Below are 19429 nucleotides of genomic sequence, written 5' to 3'. Positions count from 1 at the left end.
AAATACTGTATTGTGTTTTCCCAAGGAGCTCTGCATTGCCTGCAAAATTTAAGTGATGGGTATTTTTGGAGTCATGAAGCTAAGAAGGTTTGGGCCTAGTCATAGGTGACCATCCTTATGCCACCTTGTGTTCCGTGATGGGATACAAATGTGAGAAAATAATATTAAGAAACGAAAGCAACAACAAATTGCTTCAGAGACAGGTTCAGAAGCCTTTGAAAACCCCACTTATTGCAAATATGAACTTATGCTAACTTACTTTTTTACGGGGACACCAGAAATGAAGACTTATGATCTTTCTCCCTAATATATTTAAAGTATATTTAAAGTTTTTTTATCCCATCCTTCAATAATTAAACAGGAATCTAAGACAGTGTACATTTTAAAATGCCAATCTAAAATACATTATAACTAAATGGCAAATTATGTCTTCAACCAGCCCCAGATGGGAACAGATTAGAGTGGCTGGATCTCTCACGGTTGTGGTTGGTTGGCATCCATCCATCTCAAAAGACAATGGAGTACACTTGCAGGGGTGAATTTCTCAAAGCCATTTCAAAAGCCATGAAAGTGCCTGAGGAAACAAGCTAATCTTTACCTGGTGTTTAAAAGTTGAATTTTTCAGCAAACAGAAAAGCGAGGATTAACATAATTGAAATGTCTCTAGTCAGAAAGCCCCCATTGCTGGTAAGATGAAAGTCCTCAGCCTGGCCCTTGGGCCTCCTTAAATGATCTCAGTCACTGGAGAGATTCATGTGAGAATAAATGGCAAGCAATGTGCTCATCTTTTATTTTATTTTATTTAGTTCATTGCATTTATATCTCACTTCTCCAAGGAACTCAAGGTAGTGTACATGGTTTCCGCTGACCCCATTTAATCCCCAAAACAATCTTGTAAGGCAAGATAGGCTGAGAGGCAGTGGTTGGCCCAAAGTTACCCAGTGACCTTCATGGCTGAGTGGGGATTTGAACCCAGGTCCTAGTCCAACCCTCTAACCACTAACACTGTGCTGATCTTCCCATAGTATTAGTATTAGCGATGCATGCTGTGAATACATGTCTCAAGTTCAAAATCATGTGTTCCGGCAATTCAGTGAGAGATAAAATATACTCTAGCTCAGAACCATCTTCTTCAGGCCCAGTAGAGAGAAAGAGAAATGGCTCCGGTTTGTGCTCTGGATAGAAGCCTCATGGCCCAACAACTGCTTCTGAAATGGATTCTTTCAGTCGCTGGCTGTTTGCTCCTACTTCTTTTTAACGCCAATTACACGTTCCGTTCTCTGCCCAGTGTCCATCTTTCTCTTTCTTAGATCCGAAATGGAAGAGAGCTGTCAAACCCCCAAAAACAGTCCTCCTCGGGACAACAAGGCTGCCCCAACGGGCTTTGCACCCAGAATATCGGAAGCAATGGCTGAGTACTTGGTGAACACTGTGGCCGGCACTGCCAAAATGGTCCAGGCTTCTGTGGAAGCGCAAAAGTCTGCTCAGGTACTCGAGTCCAGGCTCTAGCAATGACCAGTATTAGACTGAATGGGAGAAATAATTCTCTTGCTCAAAACTCCCAATATCATTTCTCAGCCTTTGCACACAGGGAGTACACTAGTTTAAAAGGGTGCACGGGTGTGTGTGTGTGTGGAATTAGGCTGAAGCAGGTTTCCTCAAACTCGTCCCTCCAGATGTTTTGAGACTACAATTCCCATCATCCCTGATCCCGCTGGTCCTGCTAGCTAGGCATCATGGGAGTTGTACACCAAAAACATCTGGAGGGGCGAGTTTGAGAAGCCTGGCTGAAGGATAGTTTCTAGCCCAAGTCACCCAACCTTGGGCTGAGGGATGATTTGAACCCTGATCCCGCCCCCTGCCCCCCACATTCTAACATTGGCTCCATCCAATGCCCTGAACACTTAACAAACTTCAGGGTTCATTGGGGGAAGTAATGCACTTTAAATGTAAGGTGTGTGTACACAGCCACTGTAACAGGTGTGTAACAACCAGCCTTTACACTTTTGCTGCCGGTGTCAAAGGGCTGTGTCACCCATTTTGTGGAAGGAGATCAGGCAAGCACCCAACAACAGGGTGATTTCACAGACAGTTAAAGACCTGTCCTTTTTCTTGGGCATTTCCTGACTGTTTTGGTTTTCGTTGTTGTTGTTCAGGCTGTTGGAGTTGCTGTAATTATACGAGTATGTTGACGTTTCAGTGGTTATTTTGGGGGTTTAATGGTTTTTGCGTATTGTGAACTTCTTTGAGATTTGTAAGCTTATAAATGAAAAGATATGTAAGATTTGTAAATAAATCAGTACGTAAGATTTAAAAACAAATCAATAAAATTGTTGTCATTTATAAAAGACCCATGGCACAGTTAAGAGTGATAAAAATGAGCTCTTTTTATAGCAATTTTATGTAGGAATCTTTTGGATCTGGGGCCTGGCATGGCTTCTAGAGACAATTGTGTGGGGCTCAAAGCCTGCATAGCCGTGACTTGTCCCCTTCTGCCTTCTCTCCAGCTTGCTTGTTTCCATGCAGAGCAGTCCCTGGGCCAGGCCAGGCTGAGCTACATGGCAGCACGGGGGTTGGCTGAGCGACTTTTGGGGTTCCTGAACCCCCCTGACTACCAAGGGCTCTTCCAGCTCCTGACAGAGCCCCCGCTACCCTATTCCGAATTCTGCACCATCATCCGACGTACAGAAAATGGTCAGTATCAATATCCCTGTTGCTGGGAGTTTGTTTTCTGTTTGGACACCCGCTGTCTGTCGCTGTCCATCTGGATCCTGCCTACTCCCTCAGTAGGCCCGCTCATTATGGGGGTCACACCCACTGACCCCCATATCTTCACCTACTTCAGGTTCTGCGTGAAGCTAAGAATTCAGTGGGTGTGGCCTCCATAAGAATGGGCGGGGCTACTGAGAGAGAGTAGGCAAGGTTCAGATGACGTGTGGCACGGTGAATGGAGCAACAGAGCCTTTTCATGGGTGGCCCCTCAACTGTGGCATATACGGTGGTACCTCAGTTTAAAAACAGTCCTGTTTACGAATGATTCAGTTTACGAACTCTGCAAAACCGGAAGTAGTGTCCCAGTTTGAGAACTTTACCTCGGTCTGAGAACGGACTCCGAACAGCGGAAGGGCACCAGCGGCGGGAGGCCTCATTAGGGAAAGTGCACCTCAGTTTAAGAACAGATTTCCAGAACGGATTAAGTTCGTAAACCGAGGTACCACTGTACTCCCCCCGAGGAGGCCTGCCTGGAACTCTTGTTACTAGAATTATTTTTGCTCACCATATTTCTGCAAAATAAAAAATTCCTTCAGTAGCACCTTAAAGACCAACTAAGTTTTTATTTTGGTATGAGCTTTCGTGTGCATGCACACTTCTTCAGATACACTTGAAACAGAAGAGTCAGACCCTTATGTATATACATATTTCTGCACTTCACCATGCTATTCCAAGGCAGGTTACAAGAGCTTTAGAAATACAATATCAAAATGTTAAAATTAAATACAGTCAAGCGAATATGGTGGGTCCTACCATTTAGGACCTAGCAGAAGTATTATTTCTGTTTTCCCGGGTTTCTTTTTAAAGAATTGCTAATGTTGGCATTTTTAATTTAGTGGAGTTCAATTTTACTCTCTCCTTCAATGGGCTGCTGCTGGTTTAGTTTGCTGTAATAACTTGTGGGTAATAATAATATAATAAAATAATAAATTTAATAAATTGCTATCTTTATTTTATTTTATTTTTACTTTTGCTTCTTACTGCCAGCAGCTCTGCACATGTACATTTGTGTTGAAGGTGCAGGGTATATAAATCATTAAAGAAAGCCCCCCCCCTTCCTCCTGCCTTGCAGCACTCCTGCACCCTGTTCTGAAGTGCAAGCCAGGATTCCCAGCCAGACGAGAACCCAGCCCATGCTCTGAATTCACCTGTCCGTGAGTGATTTTGTGGGAGGAGCTAGTTGGGGGAGTAGGAAGCCCTCTTGGGGCAAACCCATTATCATAACATTGGGGAGAACGTGGTGCTGATAACGCCAAGGTTGCAGGTTCAATCCCCGTATGGAATGGCTGCATATTCCTGCATTGCAGGGGGTTGGACTAGATGATCCTCAGGGTCCTTTCCAACTCTATAATTCCACACTTATATATATATATATATATATATATGCTTTTATTTTTATGCTCCTCTTTCCAGACCAGACCTTAGCGATGATGGCCTTCAAGGAGGGGGTCATGACTTCCGGTGCTTCATATCCTCTTGTGCCTGTGAAACAGTGAGTGATATGCGTCCCCTATGGTCTTCAACCTAAACGTTTTGTGGGGGCTCCCCCCCCCAATATCTGATGAGCAGGGTCTGGTTGTAATCTGCCCTCTGATGAGAGGAAGGCATTTGGCGCATGTGAGATGCTTCTTCTTGTTGTTCTTTGTATCCGAGTAAGATTGTCTTCCATAAACACGGTTTTAACAAAGGGTCCGTAAGTGACTGTGGAGGCCAATTCTGGATCCACACGTCCTTCCACAGTGGGGACATTGTGGGAGTTGATCACGGTGTGGATTTGCCAAGCGTGCCTTCCTCTTAGCACATTTCTCCCTTGCGTCCTGAGATCGAGTGTCTTCAAAGCCCATGACACCTTTGGTAAAGGCTGTTCTCCGACTGGAGCGCTCGCAGGCCAGTTGTCAGTGTTTATACTACATTTTTTTAGATTTGCCTTGAGACAGTCTTTAAACCTCTTTTGTTGACCACCAGCATTACGCTTTCCATTTTTAAGTTCGGAATAGAGTACGTAGTTGCTTTGGAAGACGATCATCAGGCGGATTCCGCACAACATGCAATACAGCTTTGAAGCCGAGGGTATAGGCTTGCAGCCATGGGCATAGCCGAAGGGCGGCATGGAGGGGCAGCTGCCCCCCCACAATCAATAAAAATACATAGCAAACTGAGGTTCTGCCCCCCACCTAACAAGAGGTCTGCCCCTCCCTAACAAAAACCCTGGCTACACCCATGCTTGCAGTCATGTCAGAATTTTTTTTTTAATGTACTGTTGGGAGGTGCTTATATTACCATTATGAGCACAGCAGATGGGGAGGCGCAATTTAACCATTTGCTCCTCAGCTGTGTTCTTGACAGAAATTAGCATTAAAAAAAGAGGATGGTGATGTGGTCGATGTCTCTGTGAGGGGAGAGGACGGTCCCGGTGCCACAGGAGCAAGCTCTGGGTTCTCTTTTTTTTCCCCTGTCTGCCTTCCTAAAAACCCTCCCCACAGAGCAGTTGTTGGTATTCTCAAATTTAAACGGAGATTTCCAGATCTAGTTGTCCTGAAAAAAAAACAGAACAGGGAACCAAAGGAGGGCAGAGGCCAGAAAAGTGCCAGGGGCCAGGTGGCAGCAGAGCGTACGCGTCTCTCACCTGTGTTATGTAGTAACTCTATAGAACCAGGCATTTGGCTGAGTAAACAGTCTATGGCCTTTTAAATGCGTTTGCAGGATGGGGTGACTGGCTTCCCCCCCCCCTTTTGTTGTGATACGTATTTTGTGTTTCCTTTTGTATTTTATGCTGCAAACTGCCCTGTGATCTTAGAATCATAGAATCTTTGGATGGAGAGTGGTATATAGATTTAATTATCACTGTTAATAATAAAGGGAAGCGTCAGCAGTGGGCCCTGAGCCCTGCGCAGCTCCTGGGTCCCCCCTTCCATCCTTCCCTTTTCTCCCACAGCAGGATGAGGGCTGCACAGAGGAAGAGGAGGGTCTGTCTCTGCAGATTCGAGGGCGAAACCCCTCACGCCATAAGCAAGTACGTGCCCTCAAACCGCTGTTTCGTATCGTTATAGAAATCGGGGTTGGCTTTTGCAGAGCGACTTTGGATCCCTTGAGGTCTGCTGTTGGTCAGAGAAATAAATGGAGACATTAATCACATATAAGAAAGCAAGGCTGGGTGCTGAGCCTGATCTTTATGGATCAGTTGCAACAGGATCTCCCCCTCCCACAACAGAAAGAAGAAGACGGGCCCCAGACAAAGTGGGGAGCTACTTTTGAAACTTGCGTCCAGCCACCTTGGCAAGAAAGACACAAAAAGTCGTAGAGGGAGGGGCTGCCCAGTGAAACTGGGGCATGTGTAATTTGCATGGTTTCTAACTTATCAGTCACGACACTTTGTGAATTGCCTGTCTCCATTCTGTCACTCATATTCCTGACACATTTAACCATCCCTTTAGATATTGTATCTACCCTGTCTCCTTTCCCCCCTGGGATACATTATTCTTGCCCCTGCTTAAACCTCCCCACTTTGATACTCAAAAGACCTCCATTTGACAGGTCTCAGCTTCTATTGACAAACCACCCAAACTGCAGATTTATGACATGCTGGCAGACTATTGAGGAGTTTTCAAGTTTCCTGGCTACAGAGGTGGCTGCCAACAGGGGCCGATAAGGACCAAGCATGGCTCATCTGCCCCCCTTTCATTTCTAAATTAGAAGGTGCCAGAGTTCTGGCCTGGGAACCTATTTTTCCTAAGGAATCTGGGAAGCTGCCTGTAGTCACTAACTTGTGAGCGAGAGATTCTGCATGTGCTCAGTGGCACTGCCCTTCTGTGGCTCCCACTAAAGAAAAAGAGGGGGTCTTGTGTGGTACTTTAAAGCCTGAATTTTGTGGCATCAGCTTTTGTGAACTAGCAACCACTATACCAAATGCAGGAAATGTATCCTCAGAAGACAGACAGAAATATAATGTGACAACGACAGGCCCTACCTCTTCCATTTAATTGCTTTTGAGTCCCATCCCTAAATGGGGGGGGGGTTGTATTCCCCTCTGTACTTGTGTGTTTGTGTGTGCCTAACCTGCCAGCTGAGGACAGCTCCTCCTGCATCTGATCAAGTCAGCCCTAGTCTGTGAAAACTGATGTGGTAATGAATCCGTCTGTCTTAGAAGTGCCACAAGGCCTTCTGTTGTTTTTGCTGCAAACCCTACTACTAGGGCTATGTTTGCTGGAAATGTGGGCTTGGACTCCCAAGACTGAAAAATGGCTTTGAAGATGCCCAGACATTTCCTCTGTCCTATTTGCTTCCTTCCCTTATCAGGTGGAGACAGTGCTTCTGGAAGATCAGATGGGGTATGTGACCCAGCGCCGGCCCCGACGGTCCCCCTCGGCTGGCGTGGAGGGGCTTTCTCCCCTAGTATCTGAGCAGGACCTCAGCACCATCCAGGTATTGACTCTCAGGGCATAAGGCACCAGGGAAAATTGGAGAGGACAGGTGGTAGAGGCAAGAGGAGCAGGATTTGTTTATTTATTACATTTATGTACAATCTCCCCCCCCCCCCCAAGCAGCTCAAGGGGGTGTACTTGGTTCTTCCCTCCCATTTCCCCCCTCCCTCACAGCAACCCTGTGAGGTAGGCTAGACTGAGAGGCAGTGACTGGCCCAAGATCGCCCAGTGAGCTTCATTGGCTGAGTCGGGATTTGAACCTTGCTCTCCCAGGTCCTAGTCCAATACTTTAAAGTCTAACTGTTACACTACAAGGACTTACAAATCTACTGGTACTGCTTTTCCTGGCGTAGGAATACACTGATGGGAACATTGTCATCGGCTGATCTCTGCTTTTCTAAGCAGACAAAGAGAGACTGGACAGGAGACAAAGAGGGAGGGAGGGAGGGAGGGAGGGAGGACAGCCTGCCAGGCCCCATCCACTAACAAACTTAAAGCTGTGAAGAATTGCTTGATAGTTTAGGAGGCAATCACATAGCGACACCAGTGGATCTTTTCTGCAAGCTGCAGAATGTTCCACTTATAGATGCAAATCTAGGGTTTTCCCATTTCATCCCCAGAACAACCCTGCGAAGTAGGCTATGCCGACAGCAACTGTTACTGGCCTCCAGGTCATCCTGCAAGCATCATGCCTTGTTGTGGATGTGAACCCAGCTCTCCCTAGTCCAACACACTGGTTGCCATACTTCATAGTTATGCAAAAGCAAGAATTTCAGCAGATGTGGGTCTTTGCACACCTGCAAGCCACAATCTCTTCTTCTGTGGAGCCTCCCCCTCTTTTTCCTGTCCTCAACCCAACCTGTGCAGAATGCACCCAAGTATCAGCTGTAACTCCTGCCCACATCCAGGCTGAGGGAGAGAGAAAGAAGAGGATTTCCCTCATGTGTGGGACTATATAGAACACTCCATTTTTCTTACCTTCAGAAATTCTGAAACGTTTAGCGTCACCACACTCCAGTCACGGGTTTTATACTAGCATGGCTGGGTGTGTGTGTGTGCCAACTTTGGGGGAAGTTGTGTTGTCAGGGATGACTTTAATTTTGGATGTGTTTCAATGAATATATGAAACGTGTAAAAGAGCAAGGTCTGTTTCCGTCTGGGAGGGTGGCAACCTAACACCACACTTCCAGCAGGACCTACCTTTGGACCAAGTCATCACATTCCTTGGTATAATCACAGCCACATTCTATGCCAAGTAGGAAACAGACTTTTTCAGTGTCAGGGTGTTGGTGGAGGTGCTTGGAAACCGTGTTTTGCTTCTCATTTTCTTCCTTCCCTGCACTATACAGCCCCTGATCTGCTGCCCGTCCCGCCAGGGTGACAAGTTCCTGAGCAAAGTGTCTCGGCGCAGGGATCAGCCTCAGCCAGAGAATTTGGACAGCGACACCGACCAGCCAGAGGCTTCGTCCGAGGACACCTGATCAACCTGGCTCCAGACCCACTTGTATTCACAAGAGAGAATAATAAACACTCCGCTTGAACCCCTCTCCCATTTCCCTCCAGGATCTGGAGGGGGAAAGGACATTGCATCTCTCGCCCATTCCATCGGAGAGAGCCAACATGGCACCCTCCAGATGTTGGTCAGCTATGGTTCCCACCACCCCTGGCCATTGGCCATGCTGACTGGGGCTGTTGGGAGTCATAATCTGAAGGGCACCAGGTTGGCTATCCTTGCAATAATCACAGCAAGCAGGATTGGGAAGGGGAGGAAAGCTGCAAAGCATGCTGGGTCAATTGCCATAAGATGCATTCTGGGTAAACATCAGGTTCTGTCCATGAAGGGATTGAAGAACCATTCAAAGCAGCTGGCACTGCCACCTCTTCCAAAAAGATATTTAAATAAAATGCAAATGAACAAACAAGTGAAAACCCTGGCCGTTGCATATACATGAGTGAATTCATATACTGTAAAGCCTGCATATCAGTTCACAGATTAGCAAGCATGAGGTGCTGTGGTGTAATGGACTGAGTGCTGGACTTGGACTCGAATCCTAGCTGGACCCATGGTTGTGATACACACACACACACACACACATATACAGTGGTACCTTGGTTTTCAAACATCTCGATGAACATTTCAGTTTTTGAACACCGTAAACCCACAAGTAAACGCTTTGGTTTTCAAACACGCATCGGAAGTTGAACATGCCACGCGGCTTCTGCTGAGTGCAAGATCCTGAGGCCTAGCTGCCGACTACTGAGTTTTCGGTTTTCGAACTTTCAGAACTCAAAATGGTCTTCCAGAATGGGTTACGTTAGAAAACCGAGGTACCACTGTATACGTAGTGCCATCAGTGGGCAATTTACTGTTAAATTTATACATAGCCTGGGGAAAGGTCAGCATACTGATATAAAAACTAGGTGCCTACCCATAATCTGTAACAATACCAAAGCGTGCCAGTAGCCACGTTAAAGTAGCCTCCATTAAAGCAAAAACTATGGAATTTGAAAATCAGCCATATTTTATCTGATGATTCTTTACCCCTTCCTGTGGCATCTTCAGTCGCCCAGCAGCTTGTAAATAAAACTCTTATCGACCAAAGAAGAAATGATTAGAAAGCCCAGCGATTTAAAACACGTTTTCGAAATTTATTTCATACTCCCGTTAAGAAGAACCACTCATTAAAAACACGTTTGTTAAGTTGTCAAAACAGGAAAAAATATGATCTCTCGAGGTAAAAGTTCTGCTTTCAACTGCAAGATACTGAATATTAGCCACTTCCTTGCTAAAGACTTTTGTACTGTACAGTACTGTATAGCAATATAGCAATTCTTACTATTCTTACTATCAATACTATACCAAAGATACAAAGCACTGGATCTGGCGAGCCTTTTAGCTTGGGGAAATACAGGAGGATCCGAAGGAGCCGCCCCAGGGGAAGCCGGAAGCGCTCCAAAGCCAACCTCCGTGTCGGCGGCTGTTCGCCCGACTACTAAATGGAGCTTTTCTGAAGCCTCGGTCCTCCGACTACTCTAGGGGCGGAGTAACCATAAATCACAGGAAGAAGACGAGGAGAAGTGGCCCTTCTAGCCTGGCTTCTTGTTGGTGGGACTACACCAAAACGAAAGTCGGCGGGGGAGCGTATGGAGACGAAACCATTGGCGTTCCGAAATGTCCCTCTTCCCCGGGGGAGGGGGCGGGAGTGCAGTTTTTAAAGAGACAGGCAGACATTTCCCCTTCCGAACCTGAGCAGAGTAGCTGAAGGTTGCGGAAACCGGGGGAAGCTGCGTGCATTGGGCCAAACAGGAAGGCAAAAAGCGGGGAGCGGGAGTCTCCGAGTCCGTCGCGAGGACAAGAAAGAGTAGGCGGAATACGAGGGGCTCCTGCACCGGGTGGGCGCTGCGTTGTCCGAGCGTTGCATCGGATCCCGGGGCTGGAGCGGGGCTTGCAAGGAGGTTCCGCTGCCGAGCAACAGCTGGCCGCGAGATGAAGCAAGAAAACATCTTCCTCTTCGTCCCCAACCTCATCGGTACGTTCCCCGGGGTGCCGGGCGGGGAAGAGAAGGAGGCTGCGATCCTGAAACACGTCGGGCTGCGTGCGCGCCATCCACTTAAAAGCGCGCTGCTTCTCCTCCCCGAAATGCTGGGAACAGGTGTAGTTTACCTGGCACGGACTTTTTAGCGCTCGCAAAACCACCGTTCCCAGGATTCATATGTGCTTTAAGTATGCTTTAAATGGATGGTGTGTGTGTTCGCATCCTGAATGGGTAGACCGATTGGAATGAATGGGGGCCTGCGTTAGTCACGCCCATTAATCTCGATGAGGCAGCCCTGCTGTGGCTAATGTTCAGTATAATCCATGAGCTCCGGGAATGCAGCTGAACTGCACAGGGGGAGTCGCTTCTATGTAAACTTGCTTAGGGTGGGGTGCTGTGATGCCCTTCTAGGGAGGACAGGCCTGGCCCTAGTTCTGGAGACAATCATGACCTAGTTCTGGGCCTCTCAAGATGTTCAGAAGCAGTAGAGCTCCAAATCCCAGTGCTGGGAGACAGACACAGGTGGGTGAAGGCTCCTTGCCTTCATGCTCCGTTTATAGACTTCCCCAATGCATCCTGGAAAACCGGAGGCCGATGCCGGACTAGATCGACCTTTGGTCTGATCTCGCTTGGTAAAAGCTGAGAAGTGCCCCTTCCCCGCCTCCTTTGCCTTGCCTCCGGGCCTTCTGCTTCAACACTCCCATCTATTTTCTGCCCTGTTATTTTCACAAGTGTTAATCTGCAGCTGAAGGCAGCAGCAGCATCCGACCTGTCTCCTCCAGATCAGATCTGGCAGGCAGACAAGTGACTCACCTGTCTCTTGTAGGCTCATTCTGGACCCTTTCATTTCTTACAGTTGATTGTAGCTTTCAGTGCCAAAAACAGAAGAGGAAAAGGGTGTTTCAAAAATAGGGAGTCTGTTCCTCCTTCTCTTCAACACTCCTGAAGGAAACGTTTCTGATCTTTGAGTGATTCTTGCCTAGATATCTGGGGAGGTGGGGTTGTGGGTAGCAAAGGAGGGGAACCAACTAGAATTTGCTTGACCCATTTCCACAGTTTTCTAGGGGCTGCAGGGCTTGGGGGGTTAAAAGATTCCAGGACGGTGTCTCATTTTCCTTCCTTGTCCTTTGCAGGTTACGCCCGCATAGTCTTCGCTTTTATCGCATTCTATTTTATGCCAACCTCCCACATAATAGCATCCTTCTTTTACCTCCTAAGCGGTTTCCTTGATGCCTTCGATGGCTATGCGGCTCGGGCCCTGGACCAAGGTAAGGCTCAGCCTGCAAAGCCTTCCAATGTGTGCCTCAAGGCAGAGAGGGCTACAAGATGGCCACATACGAGCCATACACGGAAAGCACATGGCTTCGTGAGCAGCAAACTATAGTTCCCGGGGTGCTTTTAACCTCCTGTATGGGCAGCATGTCTCCCACTGCTGAGCTGCATTCTGTCCTCAGAAGAAGACTGTGGTTGCTGTGTTGCTTAAGAGTATGAGCTACATACAAGGTCCCCGGCTCAAAGCTTGGTTCAGGTTTGAGCTCACTGGGTGGCAGCAGGCAAAGTACTATCACTCAGCCTTACCCATCCTCAGATCTGTACTTTGCTGCTGCTGCTGCAACAAAACACTGTCTGCCTGAACCTCCCCTGCCAGCAGCAGCCACAAAGAAGGAGGGTCTGTCCCCTAGCTCCTTTGTGCAAAGCGTAGCCAAAAGGAAGCATGTCCAAATAGATTGAGCTTTCCTTGCTGAGTTGGGAAGATTTCACAAGACTTTCCATCTGTGTAAGCTGCACACCGAAACCTGTTATTTTCAGGTGTGCCTGCCTGGACCACACAACTCATGGCCTCACAGCAGAAGCACAGCCACCTGTATCCGTCACCTGCCTGGGGCAGCAAAAACTTGTCAAGCACATAGCAAGCCACAATATATGCATTAAAATTTTGATGGGTTGCGGGTTACGTGTGGCTGCAGTCTCTACTGTATGCATAGCTTCCTCCCCGTTGGTTTACAGGCACCCTTGCCCTTCTAATGTGTGCTGTTCTTCCCAGGCACCCGCTTTGGCGCCATGCTGGACATGTTGACGGACCGCTGCGCCACCATGTGCCTGCTGGTGAACCTCGCTATGCTCTACCCTGAATCTGCCCTTTGGTTCCAACTCAGCATGAGCCTTGACGTTGCCTCCCATTGGCTCCATCTCCACAGGTACCAGCTGGGGAAAGGAGGGACTCTGCCCTCTATGGCGGCATCAGAAGTTGCCTTGTACAATGTTGGACAATGATGTCCAGGTCTGGCTCAGCCTAGCCTGCTGTGACTCGCGGCAGGGTCTCGGGCTGGAAGGGAGGCTTTCGTATCGCCCGTCTGGAGGTGCTGGAGACCGAACCTGGGGTCTTCTGCAAACAACCCAGATGCTCTGCCGCTCAGCTATGGTGCCTCCCCTGCTGCGATAGAGAGGCGTGGAAGAGAGGCTGAGCACTCCTGGCTCCCATTTTAACTACCTTCTCTGGTCCCACCAGCACCGTGGTAAAAGGTGGGGAGAGCCACAAGACCATCGATTTGTCAGGGAATCCAATCCTGCGGGTGTATTACAGCTCCCGGGTGAGTGATAGTTTCTTTAGAACTCTCTCCCTCCCCCTCTCTCTGAACTGTCTCTCACCTTCTCTCTGAACTCTCTCTCCCTCTCTCTGAACTGTTCCTACTACATTTCTCCAGGCTCCCATCCCTTTTTTTTATAAAGTGTGTTTAAAAGCTTTATTGAACAAATGACAAAACAAATAAAGCAAGAAGATTGGGGGGAATGTAGTGTGATAAGCTACCAAAAAAAAAAAAGGCCAGATCTTTCAGTAAAGGCAAAAGAAATCAGAATTGTTGGTGCAAGGCTGGTGTACCTGAGTAATTTTCTATTTTCGTTGCTTCCTACTGGTCCTTTCCCCTTGGAATCAAAATAGAAATATCGCTTGCTATCACATTTCCTCAAAGGCAAAATACTGCCCCACTCGTTCCCCTCCACCATCAGAGTGTCTCGCAATCTATATTGGGAGATCCGTCCCTCTCTCCTAGTTCTGCCCCACTCTCCACTCCAAATCTTGTATTCGGAAGCCTTCTTGAAAAGTATGAACAGAAATGGAGGTTCCATTCAATGTCATTAAAAAATACACTGCAGTACGCAATGAACTATGGCAGATTTACATTCCACTCGGTCCTCTGCAGATTTAGCTGTCTGCTCAAAGAGGTTTGTGGCCATTGTATCATATTTTAAAAGTTTGGAAAGAGTTTGGGAGAGTGTTTCATATTCTGCAGCATCTCCTTTGGCTTCCAGTCAGTTTCAAGGCCTGATTTTTGGATCTTTTAAAGCCCTAAGTCACCTGGTTCCAGGATTGCTTGTTTGTTTGTAATGCACTTTATATCAAATGATCTCAGGACGGGATACGCAGATCATTAAAGCAATCCCAGTTGCAAATCAAGAGTGGATAAAGACAGTAAATAAACTTAAAACACAGGAGCCAGTTGCTACACTATTAAGTTGATATGGGTAACAATTCCAGAATGCCTGAGCAAATTAACCAGGTCTTAAGCTAGTGCCAAAATGAAATCAAAGTTGTTTCTGAGTTGTCTTCAACAGCAGCCCCACAAAAGTGCATTTCAGTAATCTAGTCGGAAGGTTATTAGTGTTGCTGTAGCCAGGCTATCTCTATCCAGAAATGGCTGTAGCTGGAAAAACAACAGAAGTTGATCAAACACAGCCTCCTTCCCCAAACCAGGCCTGAAACCAAGCTGGAAAATGTCTAGATAACCCATTTCCTCCAGAAACATCTGGAGCTGCCTGATGATCCCTCTGATGATCAGGGACTTCTCTGTGATGGCATCAAAGCAATTAGAAGTCTCTTCCTAGAGAACCCACCTGACTCCTTCATTGTTGGTCATCAGACAGCAGGCCAAGGCTGCCCTTTTCTGCAAAGTGTTGGGAGTATCTGACCACTGGGATAATGTGCCTGCTACTTACATTAACTTTGTTTCCCTCTTGGACTGTAGTATTAGTAGTACCAGTAGTACTTAGAGGTGAAACTCAGAAAATTAGAATATCGTTGAAAAGTGCATTTATTTCAGCAATGCATCTTAAAAGGTGAAACCAATATATGAGATAGATGCATGACATGCAAAGCAAGATATGTCAAGCCTTTATTTGTTGTAATTGTAATTATTTGTCGTTAGGCGGGTCAATTATAAATGGAATGTAATTAATGAAATGTAATAGCGATGTTTATTTTTGTATTATTGTAACTGTTTTATTGCTGTGGAATTTCCAAAAGAAAGCATTTGTAAAAATGAAAATAAAAATAAAAAATAATAAGTTGCATTACTGAAATAAATGCACTTTTCAACGATATTCTAATTTTCCGAGTTTCACCTGTGTGTACATGATGCTGTACTGCGTGCTTGTAAGCTGATTTAGCGGCGCCGATTGCAGCCTGCACACGTTTTTGAATAAACTAGCAACCAAACAGAGCTGACATTCTTATGTGGGCAGTGGACACACCCTTCGGAACAACTCAGAAAGCTTCTCTTTGCTCTCTTTTCTCTGGCCTGGTTTGACATGGTTTCTCCTCCTCCTCCTCCTCCTTCCAGACTGTCCTCTTCATCATGTGCGCTGGGAACGAGCTCTTCTACTGTATGCTGTATTTGCTGTGTTTTGGGGAAGGACCAGAAAGTGAGTATTCTAAACCAGAGGGACGGTGCCTAGGGGTCGTAGGGCATTTCAAAGGACTCCTTCCTTACCCCCACCCCCACCCCCTTTTTCTTTTCCCAGTCCTGCCCGGACAGGCTGGTCTCTACCGCCTAGTCCTGTGGGTTTCTGCCCCCATCGCCATCGCCAAGAGCCTCATCAGCCTGGTCCACCTGATCTGCGCCTCGTGCAATATGGCTGCTCTGGACGTCGCGGAACGCGCCAAGAGGAAGAAGTAGCATCGAAAGACCCCAGCGGAGGGGCAGAAGCATCACTCCCCTTCATGCTTGCAGTGGGACCAGCTCACCATCCCTCGCCCTGACGGGGTTAGCCACCCCATGTGCACAGCTCTTGCTTGATGCGATGACCCCACCTTCCCACGAATGTATAGGATGATAGGAACACGTCCTGCTCCTCCCGGCTCCCTCCTGCATTCCCCATGATGCTTTGCACTTAGGAGAAGATTGGCTGGTAGGGAGGAATATTGACTTTGCCTGTGGGCTGAAAAGGAGGGATTCGATCGACCATTTTGAGGGCAGCTAAATAGACCTCCGTTTGGGGCTTTTTGGTTCCGTGCTTCAAAACTTGCTGTATACTTGGGCGGGGTGGGACAAAATTCAGCCACAAGAGAAGTACCTTTTCATTTCCCAAAAGTGCATGGGAGTATTGCTCTTGAGTTAGGAGGCCATATCGTTCCCAAAATTCCCAAGTATATGTAGGCCTGGGCAGCCAATGAATTGGCCAGTTGGTGGCCATTTGATTTGGATTATACTAAGAAGAGCATTTGAAAATGATTATCCTAGGTTCTTAGGATAGAAGCCCCATTGAGGCTTGAGGTCTGTGTGCAGTATTATCCATCTTAAGATTATCTCTGGCTGTAAATTTCTGCATCTACTCTAGCCAATAGTCCATGTTGCTTAGACATGCTTGGCCATAAACAGCCATTTGGATCCTGCTCCCAAATTCTCTTCTCCTCACAATGCTTTGCTTGTGAGAGGATCTGCATTCATTTTTCTGCTGTTGTTGGCTGTTTTTGCTACATGGAACTGTAGGCTTCTAAATACCCTGGAAGAGCACAGGGCATAGAGGAGCCATTTTGTAGCATTGCTATTGAATATTAACTTGCCCCACTGTTTCTTCACACAACTTTCCCCACACAATTTCGGACTGACCCTAGTTGAGATTGGCTGTTCTTTCCCCCTCAATCATGCATGTGCAATTTTGAAAGGGTGCAGTAGAATTCGAATGTGTGGTAAACATTGGGCAGCTTTAGCAGCCATCTTGCCCAGTCTGGCTTCTCCATCCTTTCTTCCTCTGAAGGCAGAGCAATTATTTGTGGGTTTCTCGCCCTATTTCTGAGCTCTTGGTAGTTCCCTGAGATATTCTGGGTCCTGTCCTTGTACACCTGTCTTCCTCTCTTCCCTTTCCTCAATCATTTGTGCATGAGCATAAGTTGCCATATCACATCACAGTTCTGTTTTCCTCCATGTGAATTTTTGTTGTTATCAGTGATGGCTAGGTTTACAGCGACATGGTAGCCATCCTAGCCGCTCCTATAGTTTAAGGCTAAGTAGGGAACCTTTGGCCTTCCAGATGTTGCTGAACTACAACTCCCATCAGTCCCAGCAAGCATGACTAGTGACCTGGGATTATGGGAGTTGTAGTTCAGCATCATCTGGAGGGCTAAAGGTTCCTGACATCCACTTTAAAGCTTCCTTCTCTCAGCTCCCCACAAAAGCCAGTTCTTCCTTTTGACAAGAGGAGATAGAGGTGACTGATGAAGGAGACTGTGGAGGTGGGATTTGGCGGCCATCTTAGAAAAACCCCATTAAAGCCCTGAAGTGACTTGGCAGCTGTATTGGAGCAAACCAACGTCAGGTGACCTGCCCCAGGTTTTCATATATTGAGCCAAACTAGATTATTATTTGCTAGAAACTTCCCTCATCCAAATGGTGCGGTGGGGCAGAGGGACACACAGGAGCTGAGGGTAATTATTGCTTCTGTGGATTGTCGCACGCCGTCTCCTGCCGGATGGGGAGCAGTTGTTACCTTGCCATGTCCTCTCCTCTCCTTCGCAGCGTCACTGCCACACCCTCACAACCCCCAGTGGCGTATAATTTGTATGTAGGTTTTTAAAAATTAAGACTTGGTGCAATAAGACACCCCCCTCTCTCCACGGAGTGGGAGTTGCTGTAATAAAGAAAACTGTGTAACCAGCTGATTGTGTGTGTTTTTAATTTGTTTTTATATAAGGATCTTGAAGAATAGCTGGGTTGTTGGGGGCGGGTTGCTCAGCCACGGTTCCTAGCTCTGAATTTAACTGCATTCTGAAAGGGTTGAGAGAGTCAATATGGTCAAGGGCTCACAGTGCTCTGTATGTTAAGATTTGGTCCTGGATCCTAATCTCACGGATGAGGTTGATCAAATTGCACACTCTTGATCATGTGGGCAGTTGGAGCCTTTGGGAAGGAGGCAGGAGGCTCTCAAATGCTGCCAGAGTCTCGTCCCTCCTTCACAAAGCCCAGTGCCTCCTTACCTGGCTTTGGGAAGGCAGCGCAAGGGCTTGTGGCAGGGTGTGTTCAAATGTTGCAGAGAAAAGACATCGAGTGCTACGTTTTGGACCACCCTGAATTAAATTCAGTTTTCCTTGTGAGTTTTCTCATTGGGCAGGGAATTGGCACAAACACAAAAGCTTTGCAGGAAAGAGGGACAGAAACGCGGCCTTCATGCATCTGAGTTTATTTACTCGATTCATGCGTTGATACAAAAATCTGTAGCAGTTTATAATTTGACTTTCTCCCGCCCCACCCCGCCCACCATTTCTTTATACAAACCGATAATAGGATTTGTAATATTTCTTGGAATTCCCCACCCCCACCCCACACACACACAAAAAAACCAAAACAAAATTCTGAATCTTATGAAAGGATTTGATTGGTCCCAGACTCAGGAAGACCCCCACACTTTCCTGTTTTTAATATAATCTTAATTAGCAGGCACAAATAATGCAGAACCGAGCAGAAAAATGAACAGTAACAAATAAGTTACAAAATAAGCAAATCTAGTGAATAAAAGCGTTTACCCATTTTTGCTCAACACTATGTTACGAGCGCTATATGGAAAACAATGAACTGTGGTTTGTTTTTTGGAATGATGGCATGATTGAAATTGGTTTTCCTTGCGGAAATAGACCTGCTTCCGCATCTCCCCATCAGGAAAGATGGTGGAAATTTATATTTTCACTGAGACAGAGTTGCAGAGGGATAGGAAGTGTCAGGCTATGACGTTTCCTGTTCCCTCCTCAACGCTGCTACATATGAAGGCACGCTTAGTGCTCCACGAAGTGAAAAACTAAACTACGTCTCAAAAACAGGGGGGAAAGGAAATACAGTACAAAATAAAATCTCCCTCTTGTTCTTTCCCCCCTAAAAACCTCACCCTGCCCCGAATTGTATAATAGCAAAGCAAACTTCATTCTTCAGCATCCAAAATTTCTCCCCACCCCAAATATGAAAACATCTATCAAGCATCATGTCAAAGATATAGGTTATGTGGTTTTTCATTCAATAACGGATACGTGTAAATGTAAAACCCCTCCCCCCAACAGTCTCTCCCATGGTTCCATATGCGCCTCCTCAAATACGGCTTTTAACCTCCCCTTCGTGCCCCACCCTCTCCTGTGCCCCAGGGTCTGGTGGTGGTTTAAAGCATGGTTGTGAGCGGAAGACAAGGCAACATTATTTTGCAGACCGGGGGTGGGTGGGTGGGAAGGGGCAATGGGTAAGGTAGCTTTGAGAGAACATCCGCCACAACGGAACCTCTCTCCTTTCAGATTGCATTGTGGACCCCAACTTTGACCTGAAGTCTCAGATCAGCAATCGATTCTACTTAGCAGGTCACTTGGAGTTAGCTGCTACAGGATGGCGGCTGCAGGATGATGGTCCTTCTCTCCAAGTGGACTGTTGGCGAATCCACTGGCCTTCT

General features: G+C 46.9%; 2 protein-coding genes across 2 annotated transcripts; both read left to right on the top strand.

Annotated features, from left to right (window-relative positions):
* The first annotated feature begins 1251 nt into the window (after positions 1-1251).
* LOC118095513 (uncharacterized) lies at positions 1252-8813 on the top strand. The gene is made up of 7 exons (XM_088655679.1): positions 1252-1488; positions 2508-2694; positions 3845-3926; positions 4186-4264; positions 5708-5785; positions 7069-7194; positions 8543-8813. Exons 1-7 carry the CDS (start codon positions 1318-1320, stop codon positions 8672-8674), a joined length of 855 nt encoding a protein of 284 aa, XP_088511805.1. The 5' UTR covers positions 1252-1317; the 3' UTR covers positions 8675-8813.
* Positions 8814-10435: 1622 nt separating this feature from the next.
* CDIPT (CDP-diacylglycerol--inositol 3-phosphatidyltransferase) lies at positions 10436-17661 on the top strand. The gene is made up of 6 exons (XM_035136606.3): positions 10436-10723; positions 11863-11997; positions 12774-12927; positions 13239-13320; positions 15349-15430; positions 15530-17661. Exons 1-6 carry the CDS (start codon positions 10681-10683, stop codon positions 15682-15684), a joined length of 651 nt encoding a protein of 216 aa, XP_034992497.2. The 5' UTR covers positions 10436-10680; the 3' UTR covers positions 15685-17661.
* The last annotated feature ends 1768 nt before the right edge of the window (positions 17662-19429 follow it).

This window comes from Zootoca vivipara, chromosome 12 (genome assembly GCF_965207765.1).
Source record: "Zootoca vivipara chromosome 12, rZooViv2.hap1.1, whole genome shotgun sequence".
NCBI lineage: Eukaryota > Metazoa > Chordata > Lepidosauria > Squamata > Lacertidae > Zootoca > Zootoca vivipara.
Note: the sequence above shows the minus strand (reverse complement) of the source record. Positions and strands in the feature narration are given on the sequence as shown.